General features: G+C 38.7%; 1 protein-coding gene across 1 annotated transcript in view; it reads right to left on the bottom strand.

Annotated features, from left to right (window-relative positions):
- Positions 1-580: 580 nt before the first annotated feature.
- The window catches only part of LOC124619556 (putative helicase MOV-10), a 343,693-nt gene continuing 324,421 nt past the window's right edge, over positions 581-19,852 (bottom strand). The window contains exons 19-20 of the mRNA XM_047146034.1: positions 5,050-5,226; positions 581-1,997 (exon numbers count right to left, since the gene is read on the bottom strand). Of these exons, the coding sequence (XP_047001990.1) occupies positions 1,791-1,997; positions 5,050-5,226 (384 nt within the window). The 3' untranslated portion in view covers positions 581-1,790. The remainder of the gene's footprint in view (positions 1,998-5,049; positions 5,227-19,852) is intronic.

Here is a 19,852-nt window from a genome sequence, read left to right as displayed (position 1 = left end):
TCCTGATTCACCGGCCTGCCTGGCCTACAACATCCGACATCTGTAATGACAGGTGGCTGCCCGACTCCATGATGTCTGGATGTGGTTTCACCTTGGTTTTGTCATGTGATGAAGCCACTCACCACAGCACTTCTCTAATGCCCAACATGCAGTTTCTGAATTTTTCATGCTGAGCCTTGGTCAAACTCAGATAGATTGTATGCCTTCCCCAATCTGTGCGCGCGCACGCCCACACCCATGCCCACGCGCACGCGCACACACACAGAGAGCAGGCTCATTGATACTACGTGCACTGTCGTGTGGTGTGCGTGCGTGTATAGCAGTCATTCCTCACAAGGTGATGCTGCTGGTCATAATGTTCTGGCTGATCAGTGTATGTACATTTACTTTTATAATATGTATAGATTTCAGTTTGATACTTACCAAAACAATCTACCTGATAGAAAGAACAGATGAATATGCCCGTCTTCTGGAAAATACTGGAGAAAGAGGGAATATAGTGCAAGAATATTTGGGAAATGTAACAAAAATGTTCTTGGATGCACTACAGAAAATACCAATGACTGAGGAAAAAATTCCGTTATAAAAATATGCAGGAATGTAATTTTTAGAAGTATTAAATAAAAACAATTTATAAATACAGTAAATTACTTTCAATTTTGACTCCTGAAAAATATTTATAAATGCTTACAATTTGCCTGTACAGCAGGTATTGTTTACCAAAACAGGAGCCAACATAAATATCGTTAGCAACTCAGACCACAATAATACACATTTACAAATTCTTCAGACCTCATTTAAGTTCAAAACAAAGTGGCTTCAGGTCATTTTCCTTTACACTACTCACACAAACATGATATACACTCCATTCAACAATTTCTAAATGACTTTGGTATCACGTTATCACAAAGACACTACACTTGAGTCTTATCAGTTACTCATGGCAACATCAAGTAGAATAAACATAATCAACCAATCACAGTCTAATGCATGCAGTCCTCAATGTACTGACCAGTTCCCGAATACTGTCAGAATTAAACAAATTTGAAAATCCAACATTGCCAAGGCTTGTAATCTCAACAGAAATAGGAATTTATTATGTTCTTCATTTTGTTGAAGTTTTTACTCATTACATGAAACCATATTCTTTCAGTTTTTAGAGTTTTCAAAACTAAAATGAATAGTATCAAATAACACTATGTTTCAAGCTATTATTCAGAGTATGGCACATTGCTGCATGTTTCATAAATAAAAATAAAAACATGAAAGTAAACAAATATTGAAGTACGTACATGCTTCTAATAATGTAAATCAGATTGTGTATATTCACACATAAGGTACATACAAGAGGGCTCAGAGAATTTTACACAATGAAATTATGCTGGGATGGTATGTCATGGAATATTAAATGAGGGGGCCAGTGAGAATGGAAATGCACAAGACAGACTTGAACAACTAAAACAACAGTGTTATTAATTGTGCACATACTGCTTCATCCTTACACTGGAATACACTGAAATTTGCATAAGTTCTGCATAAAACACCCAAAAATTCATGTACACTATCAACTTCTTAACAGTCAAAATACACACAGCAGAAAAGGTCATATACAAGAGTGAACAGCAATACTCTTTCACAAGGAATGGCCTTATTTTGCATTATGTATACATGAAAAATACTCTTCGCACTCCATAAAAATCCTAAGAAAGGTTCATTTTATGTACAAAAATATATACAACCATGTATCTTCCTTATGTAGTTGCAATAAAAATGTTTGAAGACAATGCATTTCAGGAGAGCATATTTAGGTTTTCTATTCGGTGTGTAACAGTGCTGATCCAGTCACCATCACGTGGCTGGTATGGACATCCATAGTAAGTGCCTAATTCACGCGTGTACTCCACAACGTGTCGCCATCGATAGTCTTTTGCCAGTAGTATTGGGTTTCCAATTATAATAAGAAGAGACTGTGCTCTTGTAATAGCAACATTCAACCTCTGAAAGGAAAGTATTTATACATTTAAACATCATTTGTATTAAAAGCACACACATATCAATAACATGTTACACATTTTATTTGTAACAATAATGAATTAAATTCTATTCTCAAGAAACATTAACAAGCTCTCAATGTAAGTAGTTCATCTATTAAAAAATATTGCTACCATTCCAGTGTGGAGCTGTAGTATTATAACCGGTGCTTGTTCACAGTATGTCGACGAGACCGATATGTAATTATATTTCTGGGAGACGTGAGAATGACAGCTAGTTACTTTCTAACCTGGTTACAAAATAAACTATTTCATGCTGTGTGATCTCTGACGTGGATAGCATTGGATTATTAATGAAAATGGAGGTACAAATTTGATCATGTGATAGGTTGGAAGGTTGTATCCTGCAAAAGGAAAGCATGTACTTTATAAAGCCATTTTAGCTACCGAGTACGAACCGAGATGTGTGCTGGAGTCATGTTTAGAATGTTATCAAATCAGTGATGAATGTTTAAGACAGAAGTTGTTCTTACTCCTAAGGTAAGAAGGAGAAAAATTCCTTTGTATCTTAGTTAAGAGTTTGAAAAGAATTGTACACTCACCAGCTTATATTGACACTACTGACGTGGCATTTTGGAGCAAAAATCAATCTCTATTTGTACTTATCAACATGCCCTTCAATATGAGCAGTAAAACTACAAGGAGACAGAACATCTCCCCAAGGGAAGTACTGGCCAGTCAGTTTATCCCCTTGTCATTCTGCAGTTTCCTCGTCTAAACTTTTCTTTTGATACAAGCAACATGGCACACAGCATCTTTCTTACAGTAATTTTCTTTGGATAAAGGTTTCTGCGGAGCTAAAACAAGACACTCTAGAAATTATACAATGGATTTTCGCATACATTTTCGTAGCCAAAGGGAGAGTGGGAAATGGACATACTGACCAGTGACTGGTTTAGTTTCGTGAAAAATTTAAATATTTCATGAGTATGTAAATGAAGTGTTAAAAAATATAAAACTACAGCATAAATTCAAATTTCTTTCCTTTCTCTTTATCTATAGACTCTTCACAAAAATAGAGTGCCAATTGATATTTAAATATATTTCATGCTTTCTGCACACACACACACACACACACACACACACACACACACACACAGTCAAATGTTTTGTGAAATGATCTGTCAGAAAGTAAGAAATAAGATAGGCTAGAGAAACATTTAACATGCTTTTGAATTAACATTTAACATGCCTTTGAATTAAACTCAGAATCATACACAGCAAATGAGGTGCTGATTGAGAATTTAAAGTTCAATATGTAACTTACAATCTTAGAATTTTAAAGAGTACTATAAGATATTTGTCAGGTGTAATTTCCCTCAGTGGTCAGTGGTCTTCTCCTGTCAATAACAGATGAGTACCTCATCCATTGCACATGATTTCGTGCGTCACTCAAAGGTGAATCAAATGTTTCTCTGATCTTCTTCATTTCTTTCTTTTAGACAAATCATTTCACAAAACATTATTTTTTTCACCTGTTGTTGAAACACAGTAGTACATATCCAAAAACAAGGGGAAAAAAGTAAGGTTAGGGATTACCACCATATCAGTGAGACATTCAGTTCAAAGGAAGCTCAAGCAATTGTTTGATCATTTTTACTTTTTAATTTTCACAATGACTGTCAATTTCCTTCTCAGATTCTTGTCACTTTTATATTGAGAATTATATTGCTCAGTCATAGTCCTCAACATCTCATAACAGTTAATCTGTATAACACGGCAGTTTATTGTACCATCTCTTCCTGGTTTGAGAAATACCAGGATAAGTTATTTCTTTCATTTTGAAGTACAATTTATTGATTAACTGCACAATGGAAATGAAGCAACAAATTTCTTTTAATGTATTTCCAAAACACAGACCTCAAGTCTCCCCACTGCTACAGAGCCCTGTTAAAGGAACTGTAACATTTTGCTCTGTGTTGCAGTCTAGGCCTCTTTAACATGCTCCCACCTCCCCTTTTCCTACATGCCCCCCCCCCCCCCCCCTACTAATTTGCTAACGGTTTCCTTTCTGTTATGAAATAGCAAATTCCTGTTTGTTTCTCACAGTAACAACTGATTCACAAAGTCTTCTGACTTTTTCAAATGGTTCAAACTTCGCTGACAAACTCACTCTCCAAAATGCCTTATAAACAAAACTAATCTGCAGATGGAGTTGGCGAGTGACTTCACTATTGTCCATTATTTAGAAATACATCAAAAACAAAATTTTATTTAGGGGATTCATAGATGATTATGTAAAAAGCACCAATGATGAAGTCTTTTTAGGTTATCGTCAGTAAGGCACCGTCATCATGTCGCAACATTTCAATGAGTTTCATGCCCATCATCTTTACGCGAAGTGTCAGGATGCTGTTTTCCACATATCTATATAGTCACTCCACTGCTTCGAATTCTGAAATGGACAGCAGCTTAATGACTATAGATAGGTGGAACATAGAATCTTGGCAGTTTGTTTCAACATGACAGGTACGAAACTCATCAAAACATTGCAACAAGATGACACCACTACTCGGTTGACCACCTGACAAGGTTTCATTAATGGAATACGCTGAGAAAGCCTACAGTCACAGAAAGCGCCATGCATGTTAGATGAGGGTGATACATAAGCTTGCAATGTACGTCTAGAATGGAGTGAATAATGAGCATTGGGCTCTTCACAGAACCATGCAGTTACACCCAATATGTCTCAAGGAACCACCAAAAACTGAAATATGGATAGTCCAATGGAAAGTTGAACCCAGGTTTCCTCAGATGCAAGTCCAATACTTGCATTGTGTCACTTTGCTCAGTTTGCCCAATGGAAGAATAGTTTACTTCTCTTTGCTGTTTTACATGTATTTCAGTCTGTGGTTGTCTCCTTTATATGAGCTTTTCTTATCTTTACTCAGTTGTAGTTTCTTTTTGGAGACACTTTACATTAGTTATTAATAAAAAAGGGCCATCAGACTTAGCACTACTCTACATTTAAGAATGTTTTATATCCCATTATACTCACCTTTGGATTCACAAGGAAGCCTAACTGGTACTTCTGATCATAGTCCAACAGATTGCGATTTGAACGGACAGTGGATATGATGATTGCACGTTTCTCACGTCCCTGGAATATTTCTGTTGTGCCAACTTCAATGTCTAGAAGTTGCCTTTTTTTCAGTTCTGCTTTTATCTTGTATGCCTTATGACAAGCAAAGTTCAATTAGCAACAAATATTGACAGTATAACTTAAATAGCTGTACAAGACAATCTGCAAAATTGTTGTGTGAACTCAATTTGTGGAAAAAAGAAAAAAACTGGGGATAGTAACTGATAAGTCACCATCACACACTACAAATCCACAAGTTACGGAAAATAAGCTATTGTAAAGGTCAAACTACATGTAGCAAACTATAGGAGACCAACACAAACACTGCAGATACATGGGATACCCTTTCCTGCAATGCAAAATAATGGTTCTGAGGTTGAATCATGTCCAGTAGCCCAGACACCTGAAACAGATGGCACATAAAAACTACCTGGATGACTGCAGTCTCAGTCACAACATGGATCAAGGGCCAAGTGTTTAGTACCACTTTTGGTGTTATTTCACAGCAGTGAGGAGAGAGAGAGAGAGAGAGAGAGAGAGAGAGAGAGAGAGAGAGAAAACACATACCACACCACTGCTACAAACTTTGTTAACAACCTCAGAATCATCACCCATTATCCTGTATTATCAGCTTCAAAACCTTACTCTATACACTCTCAAACAAAGGTATGGAGAGATTTGATAAATGTCATGTCCCATCTCTAGTGAACCCAGAAACAATTGTGTACAATCCTTTTGGTGGACGAGTTCACTGCAGGGGCACTGCTCTATACTGCAAAGGTAGGTGTTATGGAGCATACTGAACCTATTTCCACCTAACTGATGACACTCCATCACCATGGTTACACCCTGTGGACAAGGAACCTCAACCAAAGTACATCATGCGTCTAATGGCCAGCTTATTATCCGGATTTGTATCAGATTTAAAATGTGGAAGAGGTTCTCTGCCAGACTAGTCCATTCCTAATGCTGTTGTCTGGCTATGAGAGGGCACTCTTACAGCAATGGGAGGAGTTACAGTACGCCACCTTGGACAAAGTGGTCTGCCTCATGTTTCATGGAAAGTGTGAAAGCCACAATACAAAAATTTCAGCTGTTGGTTCTCAAAATATTTACACAGCATATAACAGAAGAGGTTTTCACACTGGGTCACTGGCATACTTTAATTAAAAAGAACTAATTTTGTTGTGGGTATTTAAAGAGTATGCCAATAAACCTAGGAAATGTCTTAATGGGTATACAAAGGTATTTTGAGCAATGGTGGAGTAGTAAATACTTTTTTTAGGTGCCTACAGTAGGTCACTGCTGCATAGTCTGTTTCATTATTGGTGGTAGCACTTTTGCCCCCAAATTGAAACTTGTGTTTTTATACCTTGATGGTTTCTCAGTAATAAAACAAAAAAGGGCCTATGACAGTAAGTAAAACTTGGGTTATTCATAAGTATTTTATTCGCTATTTATTTGCAACCTGGTTGCTGTATCACTATCTACTTGCTCACTACAAATATACAACAACTTCCTTTGGGTTCAATTACCGACACTCTTTGACATTATTTTCTTCGTGTTACTGGATACTGTTCTCCAACTGTGCGAGATCAACTAGATACTAGTTCTTGATAGCTAATCACGTGTATCTACAGCAGATGTCAATTTATACTTTTATTGGCAACATATTTCTGCAAACTGTGGAACATACAGTGTGGTGTAGTGGTTGGTGTCATTGGCTGGCATACTGCGGATCGCCGATTCAAACCTGGCCACCAATAATTATTTGTTATTTAGTATTTATCACATCTGGGAGGTTCTTGAAGTAAGTTATGTTTGCAATGTTGTGTATTCTGGAATATTCAGTGTTTGCAGAAACAGCTGCATTCTCTGCCCAGATGGTCAGTTCTGTTCTGGTTCTATGTTTGTTTTTGTAATAAATTACTTTCAGTTCAAAGTGTTATACTTCATTTATGACCTTGCTTTCAGATTTGGCCTTTAGTGTGGTTATGATGTGACATTGTTTGGTGGAGACACTGTGCACTTCAAAACATCTACATCCCCATGGCTCCAATTAGGCAACATGGAAGTTGTCACCTACATAGACAGGAAACACAATACAAGCAGTATATCGTTTCCATGGTTCATATATTCACTAGCCAGCAATAATTTAATTGCACATCAGGCATCCATCAATGTTCTCTGGAGATCCTGATCAGGACCCAATAAAATGGCTGAGAGGATTTGATGCAGTTGCCAAATATGACAAGTTGGATGACAAGATGTGTTTGGCAAATGTGCATTTTTACTTGGAAGGAACAGTCCAGCACTGGTTCGGGAACAACGAAGAGAAGCTCATTATCCGGAATAAATTCCAGGCTGAAATGAAGAAAATTCTGGCGACAATTTCCAGCAAGTGTGGTTAGCGAAAGAACAATATCAGTGTCATAGGATAATGATACATTCAAGCATACAAAATGTTTTGGCCTTACGCCATATCATAAACCCAAATACCACAGATTCTTACAAAATCTCACAATTGATGAAAGGAGTCATAGAAGGCATGTACCATGGTCTTAGTTAAAGGACGTCACAATGACAGAGGAATTAATTAAGTGATGCTAGTGAATCAAGGAAATGCTGCAGAAGAGAGTCTGATGAAAGAAGTAAGACTGTCTCCCGTATGTTTTCCCTATGGCAGTTGTGGAAGACCACCATGACCTCACCACTTCTCCCATACATTAGGTAGTGAGGGAAAAGATACAGAATTTTATGGCAACCATAACTACTGGACCGAGCAAGCAGGAGATAGCAGTCATGAATGGCGACCTGATGCATCAGGAGGTAATAGAGACTGTCGAATAAGAAGAGAACTGATCTGTAGCACCAATCTTCACCACCAGCCAAATGTGAGAAGAAGAAAGTACTCTCTCAACTCTGAATTATACAGCAGCCATCAAACAACAACCCACCACCTGACCAATGCAGGTATAAGCAACTCCTATGCCAAGTATAATGCTCCACAAAGAACAGTCATTTGGCTAACAGAAGACAACAAGCCAGTGCATTTCCACTGTGGATATCCTGAACAAAGATACACTATAGTGAAGAAAGGAGGAGATTTTTTGGCAATTACTACACTGTTAGAGCCATCACAACAGCTCTGTTCATACCAGTCAACTGCAGATCATTATAGATTATCTGTTGGACGAAGGTTATTGCTGTACCCTGGACAAAGTCTCTTCCTAACACACTGTGTCCTGTTGACGTAAAGAGGTAATTGCCACTCACGTAGCTGCTGAACTAAGGGAAACACAGTGAGGTGTCAGTCTTTGGAAGTGAGGCCACCACAGATGTAAATCCGCCATGGATGACAGTCATCACCATGTTAGGAAATCTCACTGACATCACCACCGATGGCCCACCTATCCAGGTTTGAGTCAACTCCGGCATTTTCTTTTCTGTAATGTTGAATGCTTATCACCCTCAGCGAAGGAAGATTATGTTTTGCGGTACAAAAGTGGTTGTGCTGAAAGTCATAAACAGGAAATCTGATCAGCTGACAGGAACCTGTATTACAAGAATAGCTATCAATGATAGAACACATACTTCTGATTTGTTATTTTAATATAATGTAGTCTTAATATTATTCCCAGGGGGGAATTCGTGCGGGCATCACAAGCTGTCAGACTGTTTGAAGATCACAGCTCCAGACTGGCGAAGCTATCCCAATAAGCACACAGTTCAACTGAGCATCTCGACTAATGGCTGAAACTTGTTTAAGTGATGATGACAGGATAACAATGTGTTCAACAAGTGACCATTTAGAGCAAGTTAGTGTCACCAATGAAGAATCAGCTCCGCTACCACTACAGACAATGCAGAGGAGGGACCAATTATTGAAATGCAAGAAGGGTCTAGCCTGACCGTGAAACAACAGTGGCAAGTGATAAACATTCTGCATCAATTTTTGGATGCTTTCAAATATGGAGCTGAAAAAGCCAGATCGAACATCGTAAATCATCATATCAACATGTGGACTCATCAGTCAATTAACCTAGAGGTTGTATAGTGTGTCATCGGCCGAATAATGGATAATCCAGGAGAAGGTGGAGGAGATGCTACAATATGAAATCACTAAACCTTCAGAGTATCCATGGTCCTCTCCTTGGCCTTTGTGAGGACGAAGGATGGCATGTTGCATTTCACTGTCGACTATCGACGATTTGGATTCTGTAGAAATATTGGAACACGTGAGGCAATACTGACTCTTCGACTTATCTTAGAAGAAAGATTAAGGAAAGGCAAACCTATGTTTCTAACATTTGTAGACTTAGAGAAAGCTTTTGACAATGTTGACTGTAATACTCTCTTTCAAATTCTAAAGGGGGCAGGGGTAAAATACAGGGATTGAAAGGCTATTTACAATTTGTACAGAAACCATATGGCAGTTACAAGAGTCGAGGGGCATGAAAGGGAAGCAGTGGTTGGGAAGGGAGTGAGACAGGGTTGTAGCCTCTCCCCAATGTTATTCAGTCTGTATATTGAGCAAGCAGTAAAGGAAACAAAAGAAAAAAATTCAGTATGAATTAAAAGTCCAGGAAGAAGAAATATAAATTTTGAAATTTGTTGATGACACTGTAGCTCTGTCAGACACAACTAAGGACTTGGAAGAGCAGTTGCATGGAATAGACAGTGTATTGAAAGGAGGATATAAGATGAACATCATCAACAAAAGCAAAACCAGGATAATGGAATGTAGTCGAATTAAGTTGGGTGATGCTGAGGGAATTAGGTTAGGAAATGAGACACTTAAAGTAGTAAAGGAATTTTGCTATTTGGGGAGCAAAATAACTGATGATGGTCGAAGTACAGACGATATAAAATGTAGACTGGCAATGGCAAGGAAAGCGTTTCTGAAGAAGAGAAATTTGTTAACATCAAGTATAGATTTAAGTGTCAGGAAGTCATTTCTGAAAGTATTTTATGGAGTGTAGCCATGTATGGAAGTGAAACATGGACGATAAACAGTTTGGATAAGAAGAGAATAGAAGCTTTCGAAATGTGGTGCTACAGAAGAATGCTGAAGATTAGATGGGTAGATCACATGACTAATGAGGAGGTATTGAATAGAATTGGGGAGAAGAGGAGTTTTGTGGCACAACTTGACAAGAAGAAGGGACCAGTTGGTAGGACATGTTCTGAGGCATCAAGGGATCACAAATTTAGCATTGGAGGGCAGCGTGGAGGGTAAAAATCGTAGAGGGAGACCAAGAGATGAATACACTAAGCAGATTCAGAAGGGTGTAGGTTTCAGTACATACTGGGAGAAGATGAAGCTTGCACAGGATACAGTAACATGGAGAGCTGCATCAAACCAGTCTCAGGACTGAAGACCACAACCACAACAACGCCGATGACTGGTGAACGATAAAAATCTTTCTTCTCCATGATTTTGATCACACACTGATGACTTTTTTCTCTCAAGTCATCAGTCTTCTGATTGGCACAGGAGAGAAATTTGTGGCAGGCTGCATCGAACCAACCTCTTCATTTCAGAGCAGCACTTACAACCTACATCCTCAATTATTTGCTGGATGTATTCCTATCTCTATCTTCCCATACAGTTTTTGCCCTCCAGAGCTTAATGCACTTTTTGCCAGTGCTAGTCTGTTTTTTATGTTGTCCTTGTTCTGTCAGTCATTGGTTATCTTGCTGCCTAGGTAGTAGAATTCCTCAGCTTCATCACCATCAATTGTGATGTTAAGTTTCTCACTGTTCTCATTTCTGCTACTTCTCATTATTTTTGCCTTTCTTCGATTTCCTCTCAACCCATATTCTATACTCATTAGTCTGTTCATTCCATTGAGCAGATCACATAATTCTTCTTCCCTTTCATTCATGGTAGTAATGTCATCTGTGAATCATATCATTGATATCCTTTCACCTTGATTTTTAATTCCACTCCTGAACCTTTCTTTTACTTCTGTCACTGCTTCTTCGATGTACAGATTGAACAGTAGGGATGAAAAGATACATCCCTGTCTTACACTCTTTATAATCCGAGTACTTTGTTCTCTGTCATCCACTCTTATTATGAAACCCTAGATTGCTTGAAAGGAGCAAAGTATTTATCAACAGTGACAGACTACTGGCAAATTGAGGACAAGGAAAAAACTATGTTTGTAACTCCAAGTGGCCTCTATTGGATCAAAGTTATGCCATTTGGAATGTGAAATGCTCCAGTAACTTTTGAATATATGAAGGACGATCTACTTCGATACTTCAAAGGATGAGGTGTGTCTGCTATCTGGACGACACTGCTGTTTTTTCAAAGACATTTGAAGAAGATCTAAGCTGCCTGACAACTGCATTTCCAGGTTGCACAGGTATCTGCCCGATTCCATGAAAGTACCTCTTCTCTGCCCAAGAAACAAAAATGAATGACAATGGAGTTTGTCCCAATACAGGTAAAGTGAGACTAGTCACACATTTTCCGACTTATCGGCACATTCATGATGAAGGTTTTTCAGATTGTGCTCTTACTACCGGCAATTAATAAAAGACTTCTGTAACAGGGCATGTTCCTCCAGGGAGACTCCAATTTCCCTGGAACAAGGTGCAACAAAGATGTTTTTTTGTCCTTAAGAGGGCATATTCTCCAGTTCTAGCATCATATGATGAGAATGCCACAACACAACTTCACCTTGACACTAATAGTTATGGGAAGGTGCAGTTCTACTACAAATTCAGGAAGATTCTGTAAAGGTCAGAGATGAACTACTCTAAGAAAGAGTGTCTTGAAGTTGTTTGGCTCATCAATAATTTCCAGCCATACTATTTGGTAAACCATTAACAGTCGGGATGGACCATCATTGCCTGCACTGGCTGACTAGCCAGAAGGATCTGTCAGGTCAAGTGGTGAGACATGCACTGAGGCTTCTGAGTATGACGTCACAGTGGTACAAAAAACAAATGTAAACAGGGTTGATTGCTTTTCAAGGAATCCTTTGACAGAACATAGCAATGTCAATAAAATCTCAGTCATCCGAGCATTAAATGACATTGCTGCTGAACAGACGGGAGATACAGCTTTGCTGAAAATCAGAGAAGCCTTGTAGAATCAGGAACTGACTAAAAGAGGATACCTATTAATTAACAGTACATTGTTTAAGAGGAACTACAATCCGATGCAGCACAAATGGTTTCCATCATTCCAGCTCATTTATAGCCAGTGATCCTGAAGTTTTTACATGATGTTCCAACATCTGGCCACCTGGAATTCGTGAACACTCCAGACACAATCGCACATCCGTATCACTGGCCAGATCTCTAGTGATCCACTGAACGCAACATAAGCCACTTTACGGAATGCCAGTGCCAGAAGCACACGCTGCAATTACCTCCTGGAAATCTGGCATCAATACAAGCTGCAGCAGGGTTTCTTGAAAGGTGACTGAAGAAGACAAATGGGAATCAATGGATAATAATCTGCACTATCTCATCTCCTACACTCTCATCAAAGCTGTGTCGACTGCTTAAGCTCTGGAAATTGTGAAGTCCTCGTAGAAGATCATTTTGAGGGATGGAACATCTTATGTGATAATCTATCACTGTGGAAATATTTTCCAGTCAAGACTAGCATCAGAGGAATGCCACGTTGTGACATCGCCTCCACAGCCTACCCATCCACAGATGAAAGGCCTCACAGAATGCTTTAATAAGATGTTGGCAGATATGCTGTCAATGTATGTTAATGTCTAACAGAGAGAGTAGCATACAATATTGCTGATTTTGACATTTGCATATAACACATTGAAGCAAGACACTACAAGTATTTACACAGTTCTTTGTGCCCCACGACTGCGAGGCCGAACTGACAGTGGAAACAATGTTCCTGTTTCAAATGGATAATACTCAGGAGGACTTTTTGGAACACTTCATCACCAGGACAGAAGAAGCAAGACTATATATGAAGTCGAGAATTCTGATCCTTCATCAAGTAAACAAAAGCACAGAGATGTCGTTCATGTCCTCCATGTGAAGCTCTGATACAGCCCAGATGTGCAGATCAATGATGGGAGGCTGAAAAAAACTGAAAACCCACTCTGAGGTAAGGAAATTCGATGGGGGATTTTATTTATTCAAGTTCCATGGGACCAAATTAAGGAGCAAATGTCCAAGGTCATGAAATGTGTCAGTACATGAAATTACAACATAAAAGTAATAACAGATAAAAATAAAATGTTTATGAGCCTGAAAAAAGTAAATCCATAAGTTTAAGTAAACACAAACAACAATACAACAAGAATCAGCTAATTTTTCAAGGAACTCCTCAACAGAATAGAAGGAGTGGCCCAAGAGGAAACTCTTCAGTTTTGATTTGAAAGCGCGTGGATTACTGCTAAGCTTTTTGAATTCAAGTGGTAGCTTATTGAAAAAGGATGCAGCAGTATACTGCACAGCTTTCTGCACAAGAGTTAAGGAAGTCTGATCCAAATGCAGGTTTGATTTCTGCTGAGTATTAACCAAGTGAAAGCTGCTTATTCTTGGGGATAACCTAATATTGTTAACAAGAGATGACAGTACGGAATATATATATTGAGAGGCCATTGTCAAAATACCCAGACTCGTGAACAGGGGTCGACAAGAGGTTCGTGAACTTACACCACCTATTGCCCAAACCGCCCATTTCTAAGCCAAAAATATCCTTTTAGAATGGGAAGAGTTACTCCAAAATATAATACCATATGACATAAGCGAATGAAAATAAGCAATATAGACTACTTTTTGTGTTGAACGATCACTCACTTCAGATACCGTTCGAATAGTAAAAATGGCAGTATTAAGTCTTTGAACAAGATCCTGAACGTGGGCTTTCCACGACAGCTTACTATCTATCTGAACACCTAGAAATTAGAACTGTTCAGTTTCACTATCATATGCCTGTTCTGTTAAATTATACGTCAGGTTTAGTTGTATTGTGTGTTAGAAACTGTAAAAACTGAGTCTTATTGAGATTTAGCGTTAGTTTATTTTCTACAAGCCATGAGCTTAGGTCATTTACTGCACTATTTGAAACCGAGCCAATGTTGCACACAATATCCTTTACTACCAAGCTAGTGTCATCAGCAAACAGAAATATTTTAGAGTTACCCGTAATACTAGAGGGCATATCATTTATATAACAGGCGTGGCCCCAAAACTGACCCCTGGGGCACCCCCTACTTGACAGTACCCCACATCACAGCCGTTATCAACACTGAGAATAATGACCTTTTGCTGCCTGTTGCTATAGTAAGAGGTGAACCAATTTTGAGCTACTCCTCGTATTCTGTAATGGTCCAACTTCTGGAGCAATATCAACACAATCAAATGCCTTAGTTAAAAAAAAATGTCAAGCCTTCAACACCTTTTGTTTAACCCATCCAGTACCTCAGAGAGAAAAGAGAATATAGCATTTTCAGTTGTTAAATGACTTCTAAAGCTAAACTGTACATCTGATAGCAAAATGTGAGATACAAAATGATCAATTATCCTTACATACACAGCCTTTTCAAGAACTTTTGCGAACACTGATGGCATAGAAATAGGTCTATAATTATCTACATTATCCCTTTCTCCCTTTTTATGAAGCGGCTTTACTACTGAGTACTTTAATTGCTCAGGAAACTGACCATTCCTAGAGGAAAAATTACAAATATAGCTAAATACAGAGCTAACATGTGCAGCAAAGTACTTTAAAATCTTCTGCTAGACACTCCATTATAATCATGGGAGTCCTTAGTCTTCAGTGATTTAATTATTGACTCAATCTCCCTCTTGTCTGTATCACAGGAGTATTTCAGACATCAATCTCGGAAAGGCCTTTGTCAAGAAAGTTATACGATTCACTGTAGAATTTTTATTTAATTCACCAGCAATGCTCAGAAAACAATTACTAAATACTGTACATACATCTGATTTATCAGTAACAGAAATATTTTTACTGTGAACTGACTTTATATTGTCGATTTTGTCCTGTGAATTAGCTATTCTATTTGCATACCACATACTCTTTGCCTTCCTAATAACATTTTTAAGCACCTTACAATACTGTTTGTAATGGGCTACTGTAGCTTGATTGTGACTACTTCTAAAATTTTGATATAATTCCCGCTTTGTTCTACAGGATATCTTTATCCCACTATTCAGTCACCCGGGCTGCCTATTCAGGGTGTATACGCGGACAAGGAAAAAAAATTCCCCGAGTTTTTCCCGGTTAAAAATACACTTTGTCCCGGGTGAAAACACACTCTTTCTGTGTTGAGCGACAGTATATTTTCCCTTTAAACTGCGAAACTTATCAGTCCTTTGAATGGTTGTGGTTTTATACATGGGCGTTGAATTTCCCGGCACTTTAGAAAACGAAATTCAGGGAAAAAAAACATGTTTCGCAACTATGTACGCTGCGTATTTTCGTATTACGAAAGTATACATTGGATTTCCACCAAACACCGCATGTTACTTTCCGAATCATTGAAATCGAGATTTCGATGCGATTTTGTAAGCCATTCGTAGCTCATGTCATGTGATCTCGCCAGCCGATGACAGCGGATATTCAGAGCATAGGACACGTGATGTAGTCAGCCAAGAGCAACATCACTGTTAAGTAACACGAACACACAAACAGGGAAAGTTAATAGTTTAAATTAATATACATAGTGTTGCTACAAGAAAAGAAAAGCTTTCACATATAATATTGGTCTCTAAGGTTAATAAGCTGCAAGAGAAGCTAAGCTTTCACATACAATGTTGATCTTTTCTGCGCGTGTTACACTTTAAGATACATCACACAAATGTGCCAGTAAAATTTTTAATAATGACATAAATGTCTGATCTTCAGGGTTCGAAATTATTCTAAGTGGCTCGTCATCAAAAAGTTTATTTTTAAATGTGAGTCAAATGCTCTGTGATTTAAGAAATTCATGGTATATTCTCGCATATAGTTCAACTTACATAAAAGGACATTTACTTTGAAAGTAACGCTTTTCAAACTACCATTCGCAATATTTTCCCGTGACCAGTTAGAAACAGGTTCGTTTCAGCAGTTGCCAGAGAGCGCAGATAACAGGCGACACCACGCTTGCGCTGCTACAATGACGTAGGAAGCCCTTACGTACGTATGTGTAAAACATTGAAAGAGCATACATTATCTCATAAAAGAAACAAGACATCAGAGGATACTCCAAGAGAATCGAAATTTCATGAACCGTACTAAAATGTGCACATTCAAAGTGCATACTTAAAATGCACATTCGTATGTCCAGATTCCCAATGAAGTAGACCTCGACCTGATATTAAGCTTTTCAGAGTGATTTTCGGGATGTAAATTTTGTTGGAGCACCAGTACTGTATTATATTATGTTTGGTTATTATGGCATAATGCCATACGTGCTAGAAGATGATAACGTGCACCTGAAATGCAGCGAACAGTTGAAACTAGCCAGTACTGTGGAATTAAACATTTCGTTTCCCTCTGGGGAAAAGGTTAATAAATGTCATATTTCGTTAGCAAATAGACAAAAAAACTTGTTTGTTCCGCAGGACAATTAATACTTGACTGTAAGAAAGGTGGAAATAAAATAAAATCCGAAACTAATAACATATTTTAGCCTTCCGTGATTATGTGAATATTTTAATTCACTTGATAGCTCCCGGCCACAGATGTCCGTTTTGTTTTCATCTGACGGGAGAGTAAACGAAGGGGAAGCAGAAAAATCACCAAATGTAATCACGTGTCACGTGGAGACTACCCTCTATAACTGAGACTGTTCTGCGCATCAGCCCGAAAAAGCAGTTAATACAAATAATACACAAGACTGGTGTGGTTTCTCAATCTGATTATGTCTATTTCGTCACTGTCTGCTAGATAAAAGAAAATAGGCCTTTCTAATATTGTAGCAATCTTGTAACACTTGCCGAATAAACGAGATTGTTTTGGCACAAATGGTCATTTTTATAATACGATAGAATATAATTCACGAAGTACCAATATCAAATGCCAACAAGGGCTACTACAAGCAGAAAGCTTTATGTTAGGAAACAGTTTCAGATTTCATTCATACGCACCAGTTTCTCAAGCATAAGATCGAAAAGAAGTATTACGAAATTTTTATGGTTCAAATGGCTCTGAGCACTATGCGACTTAACTTCGGAGGTCATCAGTCGCCTAGAACTTAGAACCAATTAAACCTAACTAACCTAAGGACATCACACACATCCATGCCCGAGGCAGGATTCGAACCTGCGACCGTAGTGGTCACGCGGTTCCAGACTGAAGCGCCTTTAACCGCACGGCCACACCGGCCGGCACGAAATTTTTATATAAATTTGGAATCGTCATACTCTTCCATAATTTGTGTGATAGCCCCGCTTCTTCTCCTTTCGCGTTCTAACAAACAATCTTATCATCACCAATTCTGTAGCCATTCCTGCCACTGGCAAAATTTGTTCACCAATTAACTTCACTAACCCTGACGGAATCACAGGTTTAGTTATCCCGCGATTATTCTCCGGTTAGGCGTTGTTACATGTTCGTACAACACGTTTTCCACGTTACTTCCAGTATAGAACTTAAGCAGCTGCTAGCCGGGTTCAAATGGCTTTAAGCACTATGGGACTTCACATCTGAGGTCATCAGTCCGCTAGACTTAGAACTACTTAAACCTAACTAACCTAAGGACATCACACACATCCATGCCTGAGGCAGGATTCGAACCTGCGACCATATCAGCAGTGCGGTTTTGGACTGTAGCGCCTAGAACCGCTATGCCACAGCGGCCGGCTGCTAGCAGGGAACTGTACAACTGGTCCTTATTAGTGTGGCGATCTGGCCTAAAATTTTCTGTCAAAATTTCATTTTCTTGGATACACCGAGAAGATAATACGTAATCTTTCTCACCTGTTATTCCTCTTAGTCGTTTATTTCCATTCTGGTAGTCTCAATCTATGGATTTCGCTAGTAATTTTAACGACCCTGATCATTCGCAAACCCAATCAAGCACATAATCAGACAGCGATTGGCATTCACTCATTCGGCTTTACTCCGCTCAGCTCGTATAGCCCCGTCCCCTTCGGTCTGTGGAAAGTTTATTTCTAGATGCAACGAGGATGCTCCTGACAGAGACATTACGTACACTATGAACGCATTTAAAAATCAACTTATGATTCATTTAGAAATCAACTTAAATGTGTTCAAAAATGTTCAAAAACCAACAGGATGCGTTTCAAAATCATATGAGCAGTCGACAGACCAACGTGCGCTGGATGCTAGGCGCTTTGTGAAAAATGTTTTTTTTCCTCAAGAATATGAATTTGGCGCCCCCTTTTCCTGATAGCACCTAGCTAGCTGCTTGCTGCGACTGCTTGTACAGCCAACAGCCACATTCCTGTAGCCAGATACGGGAGAATCTACTACTCAAAAGCGACTCAACTGCGCATGCGCATGAGCCTGCTCGTAACTGCTAAAACGAATCTAATGTAAACAGTTGTGACTTTACGCTCATCGGAGGCAATTTGTTGTTATGAAGTATTTCATAGTCTTCCTAAAGCCTTTGACACACTTTGCTGTTGGCAAATGCTTGCATGAGCACTGTGTGTCGGTGTTGTACACGGCGCATTTCCTTTGCAATTTAAGTTATTATAGTTTTTTTTCTCTCGTTTATGATTTATTGTTGAAGTATTATTCTGCAGTAGTGGGAAACAGTAATATCCTTTGTTAGAGTATCGGTTCTTACCAGTCAAAATTACAAAAATTTAACAGAAAACTAAAACAATGAAAAACTCCCAGAATTCTAAGAAATTCCCGGGTTTCTCCCGGACAATAAAATTCCCGGATCTCCCGGTTGTCCCGGGTCATATACACCCTGCTATTACTGCTAGTACCTGGTTTAGAATGTTCTAATGGAAATCATCGTAATAAAAAGGATATAACTACCTCACCAGAAAGCAAGAATCTGCCAGCGTCACCATACAGAGGACACTGACAAGATCTAGAACCAGGGTGCTGTAGTTGGCTCCAATGAGGACTACTGAAACAGCTGGCCACTCTTTCTCCAGGGGAGGAAGCAATGCTGCAAGCTGTGCAGCTTGCAGTGTGGCATAGCGGTTTGTGTCACTGGCTGCCATCCTTCAGGTCCTTAGTTCAAATCTGACAATCAGCAATTATTTATTATTTTGCATTTATCTTTTCTGGAAGGTTCTTGAACTACCTTACCTTTGTAATGTTTGTATATTCTGGAATACTTGATATTTGCATAAACTGCTGCATTCTCGGTCCATAAGTTCCATTCCATTCTGGTTGTACGGTAGTATTTGAAATAAATGTGCTTTCTGTTTAAGTGTTGTACCTTACTGACCACCCTGTTGTTGGATTTGGACTCAAGTGTGGTTATGACATGATAGAATTTTCCTACCAATATCGTATGTGTAATTTAATGCAACATACAGTGTGTACATAAGTGGGAAAACTCACTGTTAAATTACATTCTTTGTGATAAACCATTGTAAACTTTACGACCTGTGAAAAAATAAGAGTAACCATCTGGATTAACAGAAGGAAAAATCGATGCCGCATTGGGATTCACTGGATGAATCCTGAAATTTAATTTAACCATGAAAGAAGTGTCTTAACAAAGGCATATTCAACGAATCTGAGTATTGCTCATCAATCTGGGTCTAACTGAAGAGATGG

This window comes from Schistocerca americana, chromosome 6 (assembly GCF_021461395.2).
Source record: "Schistocerca americana isolate TAMUIC-IGC-003095 chromosome 6, iqSchAmer2.1, whole genome shotgun sequence".
Taxonomy (NCBI): Eukaryota; Metazoa; Arthropoda; class Insecta; order Orthoptera; family Acrididae; genus Schistocerca; species Schistocerca americana.
The sequence above is the reverse complement of the archived record's forward strand: the minus strand, read 5'-3'. Positions and strand labels throughout refer to the sequence as shown.